At 39.9% G+C, this 18,760-nt stretch overlaps 2 protein-coding genes across 16 annotated transcripts in view; one reads left to right on the forward strand and one right to left on the reverse strand.

Annotated features, from left to right (window-relative positions):
• Positions 1–18,760, reverse strand: part of LOC130367694 (surfeit locus protein 4-like) — a 644,664-nt gene that overhangs the window by 185,789 nt on the left and 440,115 nt on the right. The gene's annotated exons all lie outside the window — the stretch shown is intronic.
• The window catches only part of CACNA1A (calcium voltage-gated channel subunit alpha1 A), a 358,458-nt gene that overhangs the window by 70,070 nt on the left and 269,628 nt on the right, over positions 1–18,760 (forward strand). For all 8 annotated transcript variants that reach the window (XM_056570294.1, XM_056570295.1, XM_056570298.1 and 5 more), the window contains exon 2: positions 17,240–17,346. In XM_056570294.1, coding sequence (XP_056426269.1) covers positions 17,240–17,346 — 107 coding nt within the window. The remainder of the gene's footprint in view (positions 1–17,239; positions 17,347–18,760) is intronic.

Genomic DNA, 18,760 nt, shown 5'->3' on the forward strand with positions numbered 1-18,760 from the left:
GGACCCCCAGATGATGCTGAACCACAACTCCCAGCATGCCCAGACAGATCTGGAGGTCCACAGTTTGGAGACCACTGCAATAGAGCAATACCCAGACATCAATAGTCTTACAGAATGCTTTCAAAGGGTAAAGTAGGGACACATTAGTAGTAGGATCTAGGAAAAATGGTGACAAGTCTAATTTCAATCACCCAGTGGCTTAGCCATAGGGAGCGCACATGTGCCACATAAGAGGACAGTACTCTTATGAATGGCGTTGTGTTAATTTTGCCTCAGTGCCCCTGAAGTAACCCTAAAAACTGCATCTACAGCTGGCTTGCATCTTCTCTGCTTAGTCATCATAGACTTTTATAAACTATATATAAATTGATATATATAATGGATTTCCATACACCATCAGTGCATTCCTCTTTTGCTGAGGCGCAGTGCCAGGCGGACAGATATAAGAGGGGGTGGAATTTGGAATTCAGGTACTTACAGATTCCTTCTTGTCTATCAGATTCATACACATTTTGTATTTTAATCAACCGTCTGCTGGGAGAGCCAGCTCACAAGACGACAAGATGTCCTTGCTGTAGGCAGACGCAGTCACATGGTGGGCTTGGCACTAATGTGTGATTGTGTTGTGACAAGTTGTGACAGTGCACATATTCTTGCAGAGCATTGTTTGACTGTACCCTGTCACAATGTAAGTGTGAGGAAAAGCTGCTGAATGATGCAGAATTATTACTCCAGCGCAGGCTTACAGGGAGTGAATGAACGGAGGCCGCTCATCTCCCATTACACAGCACGAATGCATGTAGCAGAGCTGAATCTATCATTCAATCATTATGTTTTCACACCATCATAACTCCGTGACTGTAGATTTCACCAAAGTTTTATATTATTTTATCACACAACAAGTAGAGATGTATACTGAGCGGCATCGAGCATTTCTGCTGCTTAAGTGTAGAAAAAAAGTCAATACTAAAACTGAAGATTTTAAAGACAAATGTTTACGGCTTTGTTCTTATTTTCTTTTAAACTCTTTTTATTGAAGTTGGAGCATGGAAATGTAGCTTGCATTCCCTCAACCCTTTTCTAATGTAACAAAAAAAAATATATAAAACAGGCACATCACATATAAAAGTACGAATTGCAAAAGAAGTAATAGAAGTAACCATGAACATGTATCTATCTGTGGTGGCGGGGTGAGTGATGCAGGGCAGATGTTGTTACACTAGAGGCAGATGGCATTAACCCCTTGAATTTGTGACGCCAGGGCGTGGTTTAGCCTATAACCACCCAAAGGTATGCCGCTGGATCCTGGGCTAAGCACGGGGGGGCAATAAAGACTCCGATTCCAAATTATGGACAACGGTAGCTTTACTGAGGGTAGACTGTTGGAAAAGTTCAGCCAGGGCCCAAGGAGTGATCCAGAGACCTTAAGGGCTTGCTGGGACTTGTACTAGGACTGGACAGATCACGCTGACTTGACTTGACTCATAAAGCTGTGACTTTATCTTACTTGACTTGATGGCGGCTGCAGGACTGGACTTTGAGGTCTCCAACACTCTGAACACCAACACTAAGCACGACTGCACTGGACCTCAGCAGAAGAGCAGAGCTCAAAGAGAGCAAAGCTCCACCCAGGGATTATATGGGGGAGACCAGCAGGGAGCCCATAGGTCACTCTTGGGATCACCTGGTCACTGGTACCTCCTGGGTAACAATCACATGACATATCACATGGTATAACTTTTAAAGCAGCATTATGGTTTATAACACTTTACATGGCAAAACCTATTTACAATGGGGAAACAAGTGCAGAGGGCCTTGTGGACACTGAAGGAGGCTGCCTGACAGGACAGCAGGAGCACAGGTAACACCTCCCCTACTGGGCTACCACATATCCACTTTTGGTTTACATAGTAAAACATCCAAAAGTGGCACCACAGTGCCCAAAACCTGAAAAGGTAACAACTAGAAAATAAACATACACTGCTCAAAAAAATAAAGGGAACACTTATACAACACAATGTAACTCCAAGTCAATGACACTTCTGTGAAATCACACTGTCCACTCAGGAAGCAACACTGACAATCAATTTCACATGCTGTTGTGCAAATGGAACAGACAACAGGTGGAAATTATAGGCAATTAGCAAGACACAATAAAGGAGTGGTTCTGCAGGCGGTGACCACAGATCACTTCTCAGTTCCTATTCTTCCTGGCTGATGTTTTGGTCACTTTTGAATGCTGGCGGTGCTTTCACTCTAGTGTTAGCATGAGACAGAGTCTACAACCCACACAAGTGGCTCAGGTAGTGCAGCTCATCCAGGATGGCACATCAATGTGAGTTATGGCAAGAAGGTATGCTGTGTCTGTCAGCGTAGTGTCTAGAGCATGGAGGCGCTACCAGGAGACAGGCTAGTACATCAGGAGATATGGAGGAGGCCGTAGGAGGGCAACAACCCTGCAGCAGGACCGCTACCTCCACCTTTGTGCAAGGAGGAGCACTGCCAGAGCTCTGCAAAATGACCTCCAGCAGGCCACAAATGTGCATGTGTCCACTTAAACGGTCAGAAACAGACTCCATGTGGGTGGTATGAGGGCCCTGACGTCCACAGGTGGGGGTTGTGCTTACAGCCCAACACCGTGCAGGACATTTGGCATTTGTCAGAGAACACCAAGATTGGCAAATTCGCCACTGGTACCCTGTGCTCTTCACAGATGAAAGCAGGTTCACACTGAGCACATGTGACAGACATGACAGAGTCTGGAGACGACGTGGAGAATGTTCTGCTACCTGCAATATCCTCCAGCATGACCGCTTTGGTGGTGGGTCAGGAATGGTGTGGGGTAGCATTTTTGGGGGGGGCTGCACAGCCCTCCATGTGCTTGCCAGAGGTAGCCTGACTGCCATTAGGTACCGAGATGAGATCCTCAGACCCCTTGTGAGACCATATGCTGGTGCAGTTGGCCCTTGGTTCCTCCTAATGCAAGACAATGCTAAACTTCATGTGGCTGGAGTGTGTCAGCAGTTCCTGCAAGGGGAAGGCATTGATTCTGTGGACTGGCCCGCCTGTTCCCCAGACTTGAATCCAATTGAGCACATCTGGGACATCATGTCTCGCTCCATCCACCAACAGACTGTTGCACCACAGACTGTCCAGGAGTTGGCGGATGCTTTAGTCCTGGTCTGGGAGGACATCCTTCGGGAGACCATCCGCCACCTCATCAGGAGCATGCCCAGGCGTTGTAGGGAGGTCATACGGGCATGTGGAGGCCACACACTACTGAGCCTCATTTTGACTTGTTTTAAGGACATTACATCAAAGTTTGATCAGCCTGTAGTGGGGTTTTCCACTTTGATTTTGAGTGTGACTCCATATCCAGACCTCCATGGGTTGATACATTTTATTTCCATTGACAATTTTTGTGTGATTTTGTTGTCAGCACATTCAACTATGTAAAGAGGAAAGTATTTCATACGATTAGTTCATTCATTCAGATCTAGGATGTGTTATCTTAGTGTTCCCTTTATTTTTTTGAGCAGAGTACAAACACGCATGGTTAGTATATACGGAACCATGTCTGTCATTCAAAAGAGATAGGAAAAGAAAATAGAAATGGGGGGGGGGGGGAGAAGAAACTGCATAGACAAATCCAGATGTACGCAGGCAACCCATATTAATACCCTTCATATATATTCGGCAGTTTGCAAGTATCAGGAAGATGTCTTAGGCTAAGTTTCGATTTGTTTTTTTTTGTGGCCAAACAAAAATGCTAGAAAAAAAGCCAGAAAAAATACCACAGCATTTTCCTTTGTTTGCTATTTTTTTCTTGCGTTTTTTGCCTTTGAGTGGAAATAGCCTTTTTTGCCCCTTTGATGTTTTTTAAAAATTTGTTGGGTAACAAAATCAAAAAAAGGATGCAGTAGTGATGGGAAAAAAATGTATTTAATGGAATTTATATTTTCTATAACAAAATGTTTATTCATTTTTAAACAGGGATCAATTTATGTGTGGGGGCAGGGCACTAAAAATGTAGCCGACAGTAACAAAAATGTAGTGCGTGTGTGTTTTTCACTTTAAAAAATATATATTTTTTAGGTAGTACTAACTACACGCTGTTCCATGATGGAATTAGTAGTTCCTGTACTAATAGACAGATCGCCCCGGGTGTCACTCCTGACACCCGTTGCGATCCTCCTGTATAATGTATAGATGCGGCCGGCCGCTCTTCTATGGTCCCCTGCACTGATGTATATATACACCCATTCATATTTTACCACAGAGAGTTGTGATTGGCATGAACCTTCCGGCCAAACACAGCTCTCTGCAGGAAAAATTTAATTAGATAGGATTTGTTCCATCACTACTATATCTTTTATATATATTTTCTTAATTGTACCCTACAAAATTTTATTAAAAAAGGTATCACAATCACTTTTTTGGATCGCTAAAGTCCAAAAAGGAATAAAAACTGCCTGCAAAAACGCCAAAGTTAAAACCCACATGTCATTTTTCTTGGCGTTTTTTTACCCCCATATACTTCTATTAGGGAAAAACACCACGATTTCAGGGGGGAAAATGCCATAGGCTCAACATGCTGTAATTTTGCAAAACCGCCAAGGAGCTGAAAAATGACAAAAAAGAGTGAAAACGGCCAAAAGGATAAAAAAATAAATAAATAAATAAATAATTGCCAAACTGAAAGACACAAAGTGGAAAAATAATTTTGCGATTTCTCATTGATTTACAGATAACATCTGGCCACAGCGTTTTTTAATGAAAAAACGCCATGGGGGCCGATTTGGCGTTTTTTGGGGGAAACGAAAAAAAAAAAAAGTGGAAACTTAGCCTTACAGATGTGCATGAGGAATCACAAGGTCAGAGGGCTTAGGGACCCCTGTAGATTAGACATCAAGTACCAATTGGTAAAGAAAATGGGTGTGCAATGTCAGCTACCTGCTTACTAAAATAATGAACCATTAGAAAAGTTTGACATTTGCCTTATGGCATGTCCATACGGTTAGAAAAGAAGAATACGGCTTTTAAAGCTTGTTCGAATATACAACAATTTTGTAAAGTCATGTTCATATTTGCTTGAGAGACCTAAAAATCTTTAAGGTAGTACAGTACAATGCAAGTTGTGGTTTGTGAAAAAAAAAGGGCAACCCGGAGTTTATGATGTCACTGAAAATTAAAATAAAGGTAATCTGTCAGCTGTATTTTCTGCCGATATCTGCAGACACCATTGGATAGATGTTAGGGTATAAATTTAAACTGTACCCTCCCTGAAGCTAATGGTGACAGCCAAACTTGTGAAATCTATTTCTCAGTCAAGTGTCCAGAAAGCAGAACCAAACTGCTCAAGTGCCACAGCATGGCATACCTCCTCACTCGCCCTCACATCCCAGCCCCTCATTGACCGGTCAAGAAATTGGATTCTGACCAAAGATCTACCATGTTCAGTCTTTCAGTAGAATCTGCCAGAGAAATGCAGTTAGTCAATGGGACACACCTTATGTCTGTGGCAAACTGCCGATCACTAGGGAGGGTCGGCATAACCCTTGGCTCTTGCCATATGAGTACTTGACTTTCCTTTACATAATAACAGGCTGCTAACACATTCACTTTAAATTATTTTATTATAAAAAAAATGTGTTTTCCACAATGCAAACAGACACTGAGACAAAAAGCTATTTTACCACAAATTACTGTGGTTTTTAGATGTTTATTAATGTGCACAAAACAGAAATTTTACCTGCAAAAACCACACGGACATTATAAAAAAAAACTTCCCTGACTGTTTTGCCGCTGCCATGTGTATCTGTACCGTAATGCCTAAGAATAATCTACCAATTTTACAAATACGGTTTTAGAACACTGCATGCTATCTACATAAAAATGTATGTACACACACATTTATAACCTGTGCGGAGGATCAGGGAAGCAGTGGCCCATAGCAACCAATCCCATTGCTTCTTTGACCACTTAAGGACTCGGCGTTTTCAGTTTTAGCATTTTGTTTTTTTCCTCCTCACCTTTTAAAAATCATAACCCTTAAAATTTTCCACCTAAAAATCCATATTATGGCTTTTTTTTTGAGCCACCAATTCTACTTTGCAGTGACATTAGTCATTTTATCCAAAAATCGACTACAAAATTGAAGAAAAAACGCCATTTTGTTATTTTGGGGGCTTCCGTTTCTAGAGCGCATTTCTTGGTAAAAATGACACCATTTCTTTATTCTACTACCCTACTTATATAGGTTTGATTTTGTCTTACTTCCGGAAAAAATCATAACTACATGCAGGAAAATTTATAAATGTAAAAATGTCCTCTTCTGACCCCTATAACTTTTTTATTTTTCCGCATATGGGGATGTATGAGGGCTCATTGGTACCAATTTTGTTTTGATCAGACTTTTTTTATCGCTTTTTATTCATTTTTTATGGCATAAAAAGTTACCAAATATACGCTATTTTGGACTTTGGAATTTTTTGACGTGTATGCCATTGACATTGAACACACTGATTTCCTACACTGATCACTGCCATGCATTAACATGGCATTTATCAGTGTTTCCGGCACTCGCCTTCTCCTGCCTGGATCTCAGGCACGGAGCAGTCATTTGGCGATCGGACATGCAGGAGGCAGGTAGGGATCCTTCTCATGTTCTGCAAGCTGTTTGGGATGCCGCAAAATCGCGGCAGTCCTGAACAGCATGACTGAGCTGCCGGGATGGTTTCAGCTTCACGAAGTTGACCGCTGCATCGGAAGAGTTAAAACCGGGCATCACATCAGTGATGTCCGGTGTTAGCCGCGGGTTCTGGCCGTTCATGACCACCGGGACCAACCCAATATGACGCGGGGTCACCGCGTTATTCCGCGTTATATGGCGGGAGCCGGCACAGGACGTATATTAAAGGGGTTAAATAAGTACATTATTTGTGAATACATTATATGTAAACATTACACACACATACAACATATGCATGTTATGCATATATATATATATGTATGTATATATCTTCTGTATATAATGATACGGACCATGCTGGTATAACCTGGGTATATACTGTATATAATTATATATTTACAGCTGGTATAAGTTATATATCTTCTGTATATAATGATATGGACCATGCTGGTATAACCTGGGTATATACTGTATATAATTATATATTTACAGCTGGTATAAGTTATATATCTCCTGTATGTAGTGATATGGACCATGCTGGTATAACCTGGGTATATACTGTATATAATTATATATTTACAGCTGGTATAAGTTATATATCTCCTGTATGTAGTGATATGGACCATGCTGGTATAACCTGGGTATATACTGTATGTAATGATATATGTACAGCTGGTATAAGTTATATATCTCCTGTATACAGTGATATGGACCATGCTGGTATAACCTGGGTTTATACTGTATATAATTATATATGTATCACTGGTATACGTTATATATCTTCTGTATATAGTGATATGGACCATGCTGGTATAACCTGGTATATACTGTATATAATTATATATGTACAGCTGGTATAAGTTATATATCTCCTGTATACAGTGATATGGACCATGCTGGTATAACCTGGGTATATACTGTACATAATTATATATGTACAGCTGGTATAAGTTATATATCTCCTGCATACAGTGATATGGACCATGCTGGTATAAGCTGGGTATAAACCATATATACGTAATACACTAAGGTACTTGTCCGTACCGTATATTGTTAGGTCTCCCAATAATATGTAGAACAATTGATGGCGCAAAGGGAACCTTTTAAATTATTTTATTGTATAAACATAACACTCGTGGTAGTGATTAAAATGTATTAGCCACCATACACTACTTATACTGCCGTATCCATTTATAAAGATGTATCACAAGTTGTAGTCCATATGTTCCTTTCGGCCACAGTATTTGTTAGTGCGTTTTTAAAGTGCATATGCGAATGTGCGTTTTCTACTTCTTATTCAAGGTGCGCTAGTATATTTGTGACCTCTCTTCTGTACGCGCCTCTCACACACCTTGATTGTCCATGTGTGGTAACCGTACTGGTTATGTGCATGTATTAACAGAAGTATTGGATGTGCTTTTATTATTCATAGAGGTATTCCGATTGTGTGCCTCTATAGCAACTTAATGTCCATCTGTTAATGGCAAATTATGTCACAGTCTTTTAGATATTGCACATAAAACGATGCATGTTGCACATTTATGATCATGTCTATTTAGATTATTGCACACACTTATTGCACATATTCCTTATTACACATAGCACTTATTGCACTTATCTCTTTTTCGGCTTCTTAAGTAGTTGGTGCTTCTAGTTTCTTTCGGATGGGAGCCTCTTTATAGATAATTGCCGGTCCGACGCGTTTCCTCTTACGATTCTTCCGGGACTTGTTTTCGGCTTTTTTTACTCCTCCTGTATCCTTTTTAGATGCGGCACTGATGACGGCCGTACTTCAAATGACTTCCCGCCGTGTTTTTATATCTGTAACTCCTCCTACTCCATAGTCACATGTTTTCCTCAGGTCCAATCATAATCTCTTACGTCAGGACTTTTCCTTCAGTATCTTTTACGATCTGGTTGGATCACCTGGGTGTTTTCGGGTGGGGAGTGTATACTATGCGCTCAGGTATGCTTTCCAGCCCTCGTTCTGAGCTCCGGTCTCCATCAATCAGGTAGGTGGCTTGCGTTTCATTCATTTTAACCCTTTATCATCTGGGATTTTCATTGTGCATTCTTTTCTATTCATTGGAAATTTCTGTTTTATGACACAAATATTCAATATTTTCAATGTTTGCTTGATTAATTCTTGTGTTGATTCTTGTGTTATTTTTTATGTTGGTTTATCTCGGGGTAGTTTATTTTGGGTTATAGTAATTGTTGTTGATCTTTTTGCAGTGAGTTACAGTAATTGTTGTTCATCTTTTTGCAGTGAGTAACACGCTGATGTTATATTATTTTTGTTTATTTTATTTTTTTGTATAGTGGGACCGGCATGTAACATGCCGGTCCCACTATACAAAAAAATAAAATAAACAAAAATAATATAACATCAGCCTGTTACTCACTGCAAAAAGATGAACAACAATTACTGTAACTCACTGCAAAAAGATCAACAACAATTACTATAACCCAAAATAAACTACCCCGAGATAAACCAACATAAAAAATAACACAAGAATCAACACAAGAATTAATCAAGCAAACATTGAAAATATTGAATATTTGTGTCATAAAACAGAAATTTCCAATGAATAGAAAAGAATGCACAATGAAAATCCCAGATGATAAAGGGTTAAAATGAATGAAACGCAAGCCACCTACCTGATTGATGGAGACCGGAGCTCAGAACGAGGGCTGGAAAGCATACCTGAGCGCATAGTATACACTCCCCACCCGAAAACACCCAGGTGATCCAACCAGATCGTAAAAGATACTGAAGGAAAAGTCCTGACGTAAGAGATTATGATTGGACCTGAGGAAAACATGTGACTATGGAGTAGGAGGAGTTACAGATATAAAAACACGGCGGGAAGTCATTTGAAGTACGGCCGTCATCAGTGCCGCATCTAAAAAGGATACAGGAGGAGTAAAAAAAGCCGAAAACAAGTCCCGGAAGAATCGTAAGAGGAAACGCGTCGGACCGGCAATTATCTATAAAGAGGCTCCCATCCGAAAGAAACTAGAAGCACCAACTACTTAAGAAGCCGAAAAAGAGATAAGTGCAATAAGTGCTATGTGTAATAAGGAATATGTGCAATAAGTGTGTGCAATAATCTAAATAGACATGATCATAAATGTGCAACATGCATCGTTTTATGTGCAATATCTAAAAGACTGTGACATAATTTGCCATTAACAGATGGACATTAAGTTGCTATAGAGGCACACAATCGGAATACCTCTATGAATAATAAAAGCACATCCAATACTTCTGTTAATACATGCACATAACCAGTACGGTTACCACACATGGACAATCAAGGTGTGTGAGAGGCGCGTACAGAAGAGAGGTCACAAATATACTAGCGCACCTTGAATAAGAAGTAGAAAACGCACATTCGCATATGCACTTTAAAAACGCACTAACAAATACTGTGGCCGAAAGGAACATATGGACTACAACTTGTGATACATCTTTATAAATGGATACGGCAGTATAAGTAGTGTATGGTGGCTAATACATTTTAATCACTACCACGAGTGTTATGTTTATACAATAAAATAATTTAAAAGGTTCCCTTTGCGCCATCAATTGTTCTATAAACCATATATAATTCTATATGTACAGTTGGTATAAGTTATATACAGTTGCAAGAAAAAGTATGTGAAGCCTTTGGAATGATATGGATTTCTGCACAAAATGGTCATAAAATGTGATCTGATCTTCATCTAAGTCACAACAATACACAGTCACAGTCTGCTCAAACTAATAACACACAAATAATTAAATCTTACCATGTTTTTATTGAACACACCATGTAAATATTCACAGTGCAGGTGGAAAAATTATGTGAACCCCTAGACTAATGACATCTCCAAGAGCTGATTGGAGTGTGGTGTCATCCAACTGGAGTCCAATCAATGAGATGAGATTGGAGGTGTTGGTTACAGCTGCCCTGCCCTATTAAAAACACCCCCCAATTCTGGGTTTGCTTTTCACAAGAAGCATTGCCTGATGTGAATGATGCCTCGCACAAAAGAGCTCTCAGAAGACCTACGATTAAGTATTGTAGACTTGCATAAAGCTGGAAAGGGTTATGAAATTATCTCCAAAAGCATTGCTGTTCCTCAGTCCATGGTAAGACATATTGGCCCTGATTTACTAAGATTGGAGTGTTTATTCTGGAGTGATTTCAATATCAGGCTTATTAAATATTCTGTCGCACATGTCGGTTATTTTTGTGTCGCACGATTTTTTGTGTCGCACTGGTCAATTGTGTCGCACAAACTCCGAGCTAATGAAATTAGTTGTGTGAGTCAAAATGGTTTAGACTTTGTTTGTTTAAAAATGTTTCCATGAATCAAAAGTATTCATGTGTTATAATTTTTCAAACATTACAACAATTATCCTTGTTTATCAGCTTGAGTGTTAAATTGATTTAAACCTAATATTGCAAATGTGTTAAAAAGAAAAAAAATATATAAACATTAACTATCACAAAAGCATTCAATATTTTATTCATAAAAGTGCTGAACTGTACAAAATGTTTTTAGGTTATAAAACAAGTTACTTTCACAAAAGTCCCTTGTTAGAAATCACTCCATTTTTGGAATTTCACTCGGCCTCTTGGCTGTCGGTTATTGTGTGAGGCAAACTCACACTTTTTCTCGAGTGATTTTTGAAGTACTCCGAGTATTTTTAGTTTTTTGTCGGTAAAACGACCATTTTTGCATTAAACACGCCCATTTCAGAGTGAAAAAAAAACACTCCGAATGTTTTCTAAAGTGTCGGTTGTGCGACTAAAATTTGGTCGCATAAATAGTCGCACAGACGTTGCAACTATAATTTAGGCGCAATAACTGAGAAAAAGAGTCGGTTGGACTTTAGTAAATGAGGGCCATTGTCTATAAATGGAGAAAGTTCAGCACTGCTGCTACTCTGCCTAGGAGTGGCCGTCCTGTAAAGATGACTGCAAGAGCACAGCACAGACTGCTCAATGAGGTGAAGAAGAATCCTAGAATGTCTTCTAAAGACTAGTGTTGCTCGCGAATATTCGCAATGCGAATTTTATTTGCGAATATATAGTGCTATATTCGCGACTTCGCGAATATTCACGAATATTCGCGAAGTCGCGAATATAGCACTATATATTCGTAATTACGAATATTCGTTTTTTTTTTTTTTTTTTTCACAGTACACATCACAGTGATCATCCCTCTCTGCTTCCAGCTTGTGTGGTGTAAAGAAGGCTCTAATACTACTGTGTGAGACTGGTGTGCGAAAATTTGCATATGCGAATTTTCGCTTATGCTAATTTTGTGTATGCTAATTTTCGCATTTGTTAATTTTCGCATACGCAAATTTTCGTATATGCGAAAATAAAACGAGAATATTACGACTATGCGAATATTGGCGAATATATGACGAATATTCGTCCATATATTCGCGAATATTCGCGAATTCGAATATGGCCTATGCCGCTCAACACTACTAAAGACTTACAAAAGTCTCTGGCATATGCTAACACTACCTGTTAGCGAATCTACGATACGTAAAACACTAAACAAGAATAGATTTCATGGGAGACTACCACAGAAGAAGCCACTGCTGTCCAAAAAACATTGCTGCACGTTTACAATTTGCACAAGAGCACCTGGATGTTCCACAACAGTACTGGCAAAATATTCTGTGGACAGATGAAACCAAAGTTGAGTTGTTTGGAAGAAACACACAACACTGTGTGGAGAAAAAGAGGCACAGCACACCAACATCTCAACTGTGAAGTATGGTGGTGGGGGCATCATGGTTTGGGGCTGCTTTGCTGCGTCAGGGCCTGGACGGATTGCTATCATCGAAGGAAAAATGAATTCCCAAGTTTATCAAGACATTTTGCAAGAGAACTTAAGGCCATCTGTCCACCAGCTGAAGCCCAACTGAAGATAAGTGTTGCAACAGGACAACAACCCAAAGCATAGAAGTAAATCAACAACAGATTGGCTTAAACAGAAGAAAATACGCCTTCTGGATTGGCCCAGTCAGAGTCCTGACCTCAACCCGATTGAGATGCTGTGGAATGACCTCAAGAAAGCGATTCACACGAATATTGCTGAACTGAAACTGTTCTGTTAAGAGGAATGGTCAAGAATTACTCCTGACTGTTGTGCAAGTCTGATCTGCAACTACAGGAAACATTTGGTTGAAGTTATTGCTGCCAAAGGAAGTTCAACCAGTTATTAAATCCAAGGGTTCACATACTTTTTCCACCTGCACTGTGAATGTTTACATGGTGTGTTCAATAAAAACTTGGTAACATTTAATTCTTTGTTTGTTATTAGTTTAAGCAGACTGTGATTGTCTATTGTTGTGACTTAGATGAAGATCAAATCACATTTTATGACCAATTTGTGCAGAAATCCATATAATTCCAAAGGGTTCACATACTTTTTTTTGTAACTGTATGAGTGTTGTTATAAAAATTTCTGCACTTTTATATTTTTGTCTGAAACGGAAAGATGTGTGGAATAGTAATTGGTTGTGTGCTAGCGTGTCATGTCACTTGTTTTGTCTGGCAATTAGAAATTTGTAATGTAATTAGTTTATTAATATAATCTGTTTTCAAATAAATAGCATTAAAGTGCTGATGTTTTTTTTGAATGCCCCTTATATCATCTTGTATTAAAAAACAAAGTCTAGCACACTGATTCTCTGTAAAAATATGGGGGAAGGGGGGGGATTTATCAAGGATGGTGTAGGTGAACAATTTTTGCTATTGCACTCCTTATGGTAAATATAAAATATTTCTAATGTACTTTGTTAAAAAGAAAAAAAACAGGAGTTAACTATGTTTTATTTGTGTTAAAAAAATCTGCCACTAGGTGTCGCCCTACTTGTCCAAAGCACATTTTCCCCCATCTCTTGCAAGGACTTTGGACTTCTGCTGGCCTGGCAGAATTCCAAAATCAGGAAATGGAGCCTGGAGTGCTGAGTGCAGCCTTATCCAATCATAGTTCATCTCACACTGAACTGCTCTGGGCTGTGTGTAGCAGAGTGAGGGAGGAAGTTCTCCCCTGTATGGCTTCAGAAGATGTTACCTGCTGGGTAACACCCCTTCCCAGTCTATGAATCTGACTGAGACTGAGCAGAAACTACAGAGCAATATCAAGGTAGAAAACTAAAAAATAATAAAAATAAAGACAGGGGGTGTTTTATCATGATGGGGGCAGTGATCTGGAAGGATTATAAAATTTAACAAGATAATGAGAGGTACTCTTTAACTTGTGTATTGGTAAGGTGTAAGTGCACCGAACTTTATGAATGGGTGCATGGCATGTGATAAATATATTGCACCTATACACCTTTTTTTCAAATTACCCTACAGTATACCACCCTGCAACTTTTTAGCTCATTGCACCAAAATATGTGACATTTTACAAATGCTGTTCGGAGACAGTTTTGTAAGTCAGGTGTGGGCTGCTGTAGATTTGCAAGAAATTGAGGGCTTTGCGACAAATTGTGTACCAAGTCACACATGATGAATTCTTGACCACTGCAAAAAGTTGACCACACTATGGCTTAGCTACACAAATATTTGAAAAAACATCTAAAGCAAAAGTTGCTATGAAAAGTGAAAAAACAGCAATTGCGAAAAATTGTGTGACAACAAAACCATGATAAATTTCCCCGCGTTGTCTTCTCCTTCATTACATGTTCTTTAAAGGGGTACTCCACTGAAAAACTGGATTTTTTTTTTTTAAATCAACTGGTGCCAGAAAGTTAAACAGATTTGTAAATTACTTCTATTTAAAAACCTTAATATTTAAATATCTTAATCCTTCCGGTACTTATGAGTTGCTGTATACCACAAAGTAAGTTATGTTCTGTCGGTCCACAGTGCTCTCTGCTGACACCTCTGTCCATGTCAGGAACTGTCCAGAGCAAGATAGGTTTACTATGGTGATTTGCTCCTACTCTGGACAATTCCTAAAATGGACAGAGGTGTCAGCTGAGAGCACTGTGGTCAGCGAGAAAAGAAATTCAAAAAGAAAAGAACTTCCTTTGTAGTATACAACAGCTGATAAGTACTGAAAGTATTAAGATTTTTAAATAGAAGTAATTTTCAAATATGTTTAACTTTCTGGCACTAGTTGATTTAAAAAATGTTTAATGTGTACCTTTTGTTAACAAAAAATGTTTTATATAATGTAGATGATACCATTATATGTATATTTGTAATATACATTGGTTAAAAAATTTGTATATTTTTGTCCCTGCAGCTATTGCCTGTGTGTGTCTCTGTGAGGAGTCCAAATACAGGAAGTGTAGGTGGACAAGTAGGGCTCTGTACACTGAGGACAAGCAGGACTCTCCACACAACACAAGCAGGGCTCTGTACACTGAGGAAAATTGGGGTTATGTAAACTGAGGACAAGAAGGTCTCTGTACACTGAGGACAAGCAGGGCTCTGTACACTGAGGACAAGCAGGGCTCTGTACACTGAGGACAAGCAGCACTCTGTACACTGAGGACAAGCAGCACTCTGTACACTGAGGACAAGCAGGGCTCTGTACACTGAGGACAAGCAGGGCTCTGTACACTGAGGACAAGCAGGGCTCTGTACACTGAGGATAAGTGGGGCTCTGTGCACTGAGGACAAGCAGGGCTCTGTACACTGAGGACAAGCAGGGCTCTGTGCACTGAGGACAAGCAGGGCTCTGTACACTGAGGACAAGCAGGGCTCTGTACACTGAGGACCGGCAGGGCTCTGTGCACTGAGGACAAGCAAGGTTCTGTACACTGTGGACAGGAAGGGCTCTGTACACTGAGGACAAGCAGGGCTCTGTACACTGAGGACAGGCAGGGCTCTGTACACTGAGGACAAGCAGGGCTCTATTCAGTGAGGACAAGCAGGGCTCTGTGCACCAAGACAAGTAGGGCTCTTTGCACCGAGGACAAGCAGGACTCTGTGCACTGGGGACAAGCAGGGCTCTGTGCACTGAGGACAAGCAGGGCTCTGTACACTGAGGATAAGCAGGGCTCTGTACACTGAGGAAAAGCAGGGCTCTGTACACTGAGGACAGGCAGGGCTCTGTACACTGAGGACAAGCAGCGCTCTGTACACTGAGGACAAGCATGGCTCTGTACACTGGGGACAAGCAGGGCTCTGTGCACTGAGGACAAGCAAGGCTCTGTACACTGAGGACAAGCAGGGCTCTGTACACTGAGGACAAGCAGGGCTCTGTACACTGAGGACAGGCAGGGCTCTGTACACTGAGGACAAGCAGCGCTCTGTACACTGAGGACAAGAATGGCTCTGTACACTGAGGACAAGCAGGGCTCTGTACACTGAGGACAATCAGGGCTCTGTACACTGAGGACAAGCAGGGCTCTGCGCACTGAGGACAAGCAGGGCTCTGTACACTGAGGACAAGCAGGGGTCTGTACACTGAGGACAAGCAGGGCTCTATACACTGAGGACAAGCAGGGATCTGTACACTGAGGACAAGCAGGGCTCTGTACACTGAGGACAAGCAGGGCTCTGTGCACCGAAGACAAGCAGGGCTCTGTATACGGAGGACAAGCAGGGCTCTGTACACTGAGGACAAGCAGGCCTCTGTGCACGGAGGACAAGCAGGCCTCTGTGCACGGAGGACAAGTAGGGCTCTGTACACTGAGGACTACCAGGGCTCCTCACAGAGACACACATTTTTGCACCCAAATATATACACATTTTTTTAACCAATGTATATTACAAATATAGATATAATGGTATTATCTACATAAGTGTTTCTCAAGCGCGATCCTCAAGTACCCCCAACAGGTCATGTTTTCAGGATTTCCTTAGTCTTTCACAGGTGATATAATTAAAGACTAAGGAAATCCAAAAAACATGACCTGTTGGGGGTACTGGAGATCGAGCTTGAGAAACACTGATTTACATTATATCAAAAGTTTTTCCATCTATCCATGGTATAGCACTGTTGCCTTGCAAAGCCCAGGTTCTAGGTTAAAATCCCAACACGGACAACATCTGCAATGAGTTTGTATGTTCTTCCCGTGTTTGGTTTGGTTTTCTATGTGTACTCCAGTCTGCACCCACATGCCAAAACAAATGGATAGGCAAATAAAGATAGTAAACCCCCAATGGGGACAGGGACCAAGTTAAATGAACAGTGTACTGCACTGTGGACTTTGTGTTCACTATATAAATAAATAATTATTATTAAATTAATATTGATAATAATAGTAATAATACAATTTATTATTATATTAGTATTATTATTATTTTGTTTTGTTGGTGTTTAAACCTAAAAAAAAGTTTTAATGTAAAAAATAATAATAATTATGCTGATTTAACTGGCGTATCCTATGTATGGTATATAATAATATATAATAGTATATATAAAATTGCTAACATATTCAGTTTTATGTATTTTCAGTGATCTTTAAGTAATTTGTGAATAATGAAGGTAAGATGCTGAACTTGTTGTATAACCAGAGTGTTCTGCACTTCCCTCAGTACATAATCTTTTCCTTAACTGAAATCTTAACTCCTTTTGAATACATGATTTTAGCAACTATTATAGCGAATTGCATTGTTTTGGCAATGGAGCAACATCTGCCAGAGGGTGACAAGACTCCGATGTCCGAGCGCCTGGTAAGACTTGCGTGTTTTTTTTAAACTTATAGGGGGGAGTGAGGGATGATACTGAGTGAGTCATCTACAAAATAATATTTAGTGTGTCCTTAATAAAAATAAAAATGATTAGTCATAACCATTACTATCAAATGCACTTGGGACATGTCTTGTAGATGATTTAAAGGGAGAAATAAAGACAAGGATGTTGTTTATTATTAATGTTATAGATACATGTTGGAAAAACGAATTGGGGTTTTACATAATCTAGGACCACCTCTGATTTCTAGCACAAAGCTTCCAAGATGATTTGTATAGCACATTGTTTTCCTAACAGTGGGGGCCATATTCAAGACTCAGCATTAAAAATGTTGTGTTTTGCACCAAAATTTTGGTGCGAAAGTTTCCACTAGATATTCAAAGTGTGGTACATGAGAATGATCCAAGGTTTACACTAGTCACTCCAGTTGTGCAAAAGTGGGTGTGGTGATGTAAGTTTCCTTATTTATAAGGGTTAGAGTTCATTCAACATCAAAAATTTCACACAAGCTTTTTGCTAGTGTATCATCAAAAAATGGTTGTTGTTTTGTTTTTTCTTTGTTTTTGTTGTTTAATCAATTGTTGAAATTTAAATATTATTATTGGCAAAATAATTTTTTTTTCATGGACACTACACGCCTGCACTCACATTTAAAGGGTTACTCCAGGGAAGTTTATATATATATATAGTTTGTAAAGCTCCAAAACCACCACACAACCTGGATATGTTCCCTGCTAGATATTTCTTGCCATCCTTCCTTCCCCTTGCTTACATCTCCCTACAATCATTGCAGCTTTGCTCTGCCAGCCAGCTTACTCTCTGAGAGCAGCTCCCACCCTCCTGCTCTGAGCAGCAGAGAGAGGTTCAGTGTGTTTGATTGGCTGAGGCTGCACACATCTCCCAGTTCTCAGCACTAAAGAGAGCATGACTCATCAGTGCATGACAGAAACCACATGATCTGTGTCTCTCAGGAGGATAAGTGCTGCTTTCAGAGAGGAATTTGGACAGAGACAGAGTGGATGGCTGGACATGTCATTCCCTTACTTCATGCATGTAAGTGACAACCAAAGAGTGGAAACTGCTCTATGTATCTTATAAATTATATTTAGACAATTAAATAGGATTATGAGAGGGAAAGGATGGGCTATGGATCTAGTTCCCCAGAGTACCAATTTAACCCCCAGACATGTTCTATCCACATAGTTATCGCTTGTCTGGGCACTAATATTCATGAATTATTATGGGAGATGCTATCGCTGGAATTCTCTAGGATTTACAATTTGGTGGCAGTGTTTTTTTTGTTTGTTTTTATATATACGCCCGGCTGCCAAACTGCGTTTTTGCAGGGTTTATTATGGTGTTTTTGCCTTAGTATAGAAAAAAAAAATGAAAAAA

This window comes from Hyla sarda, chromosome 4, assembly GCF_029499605.1.
Source record: "Hyla sarda isolate aHylSar1 chromosome 4, aHylSar1.hap1, whole genome shotgun sequence".
Classification (NCBI taxonomy): Eukaryota; Metazoa; Chordata; class Amphibia; order Anura; family Hylidae; genus Hyla; species Hyla sarda.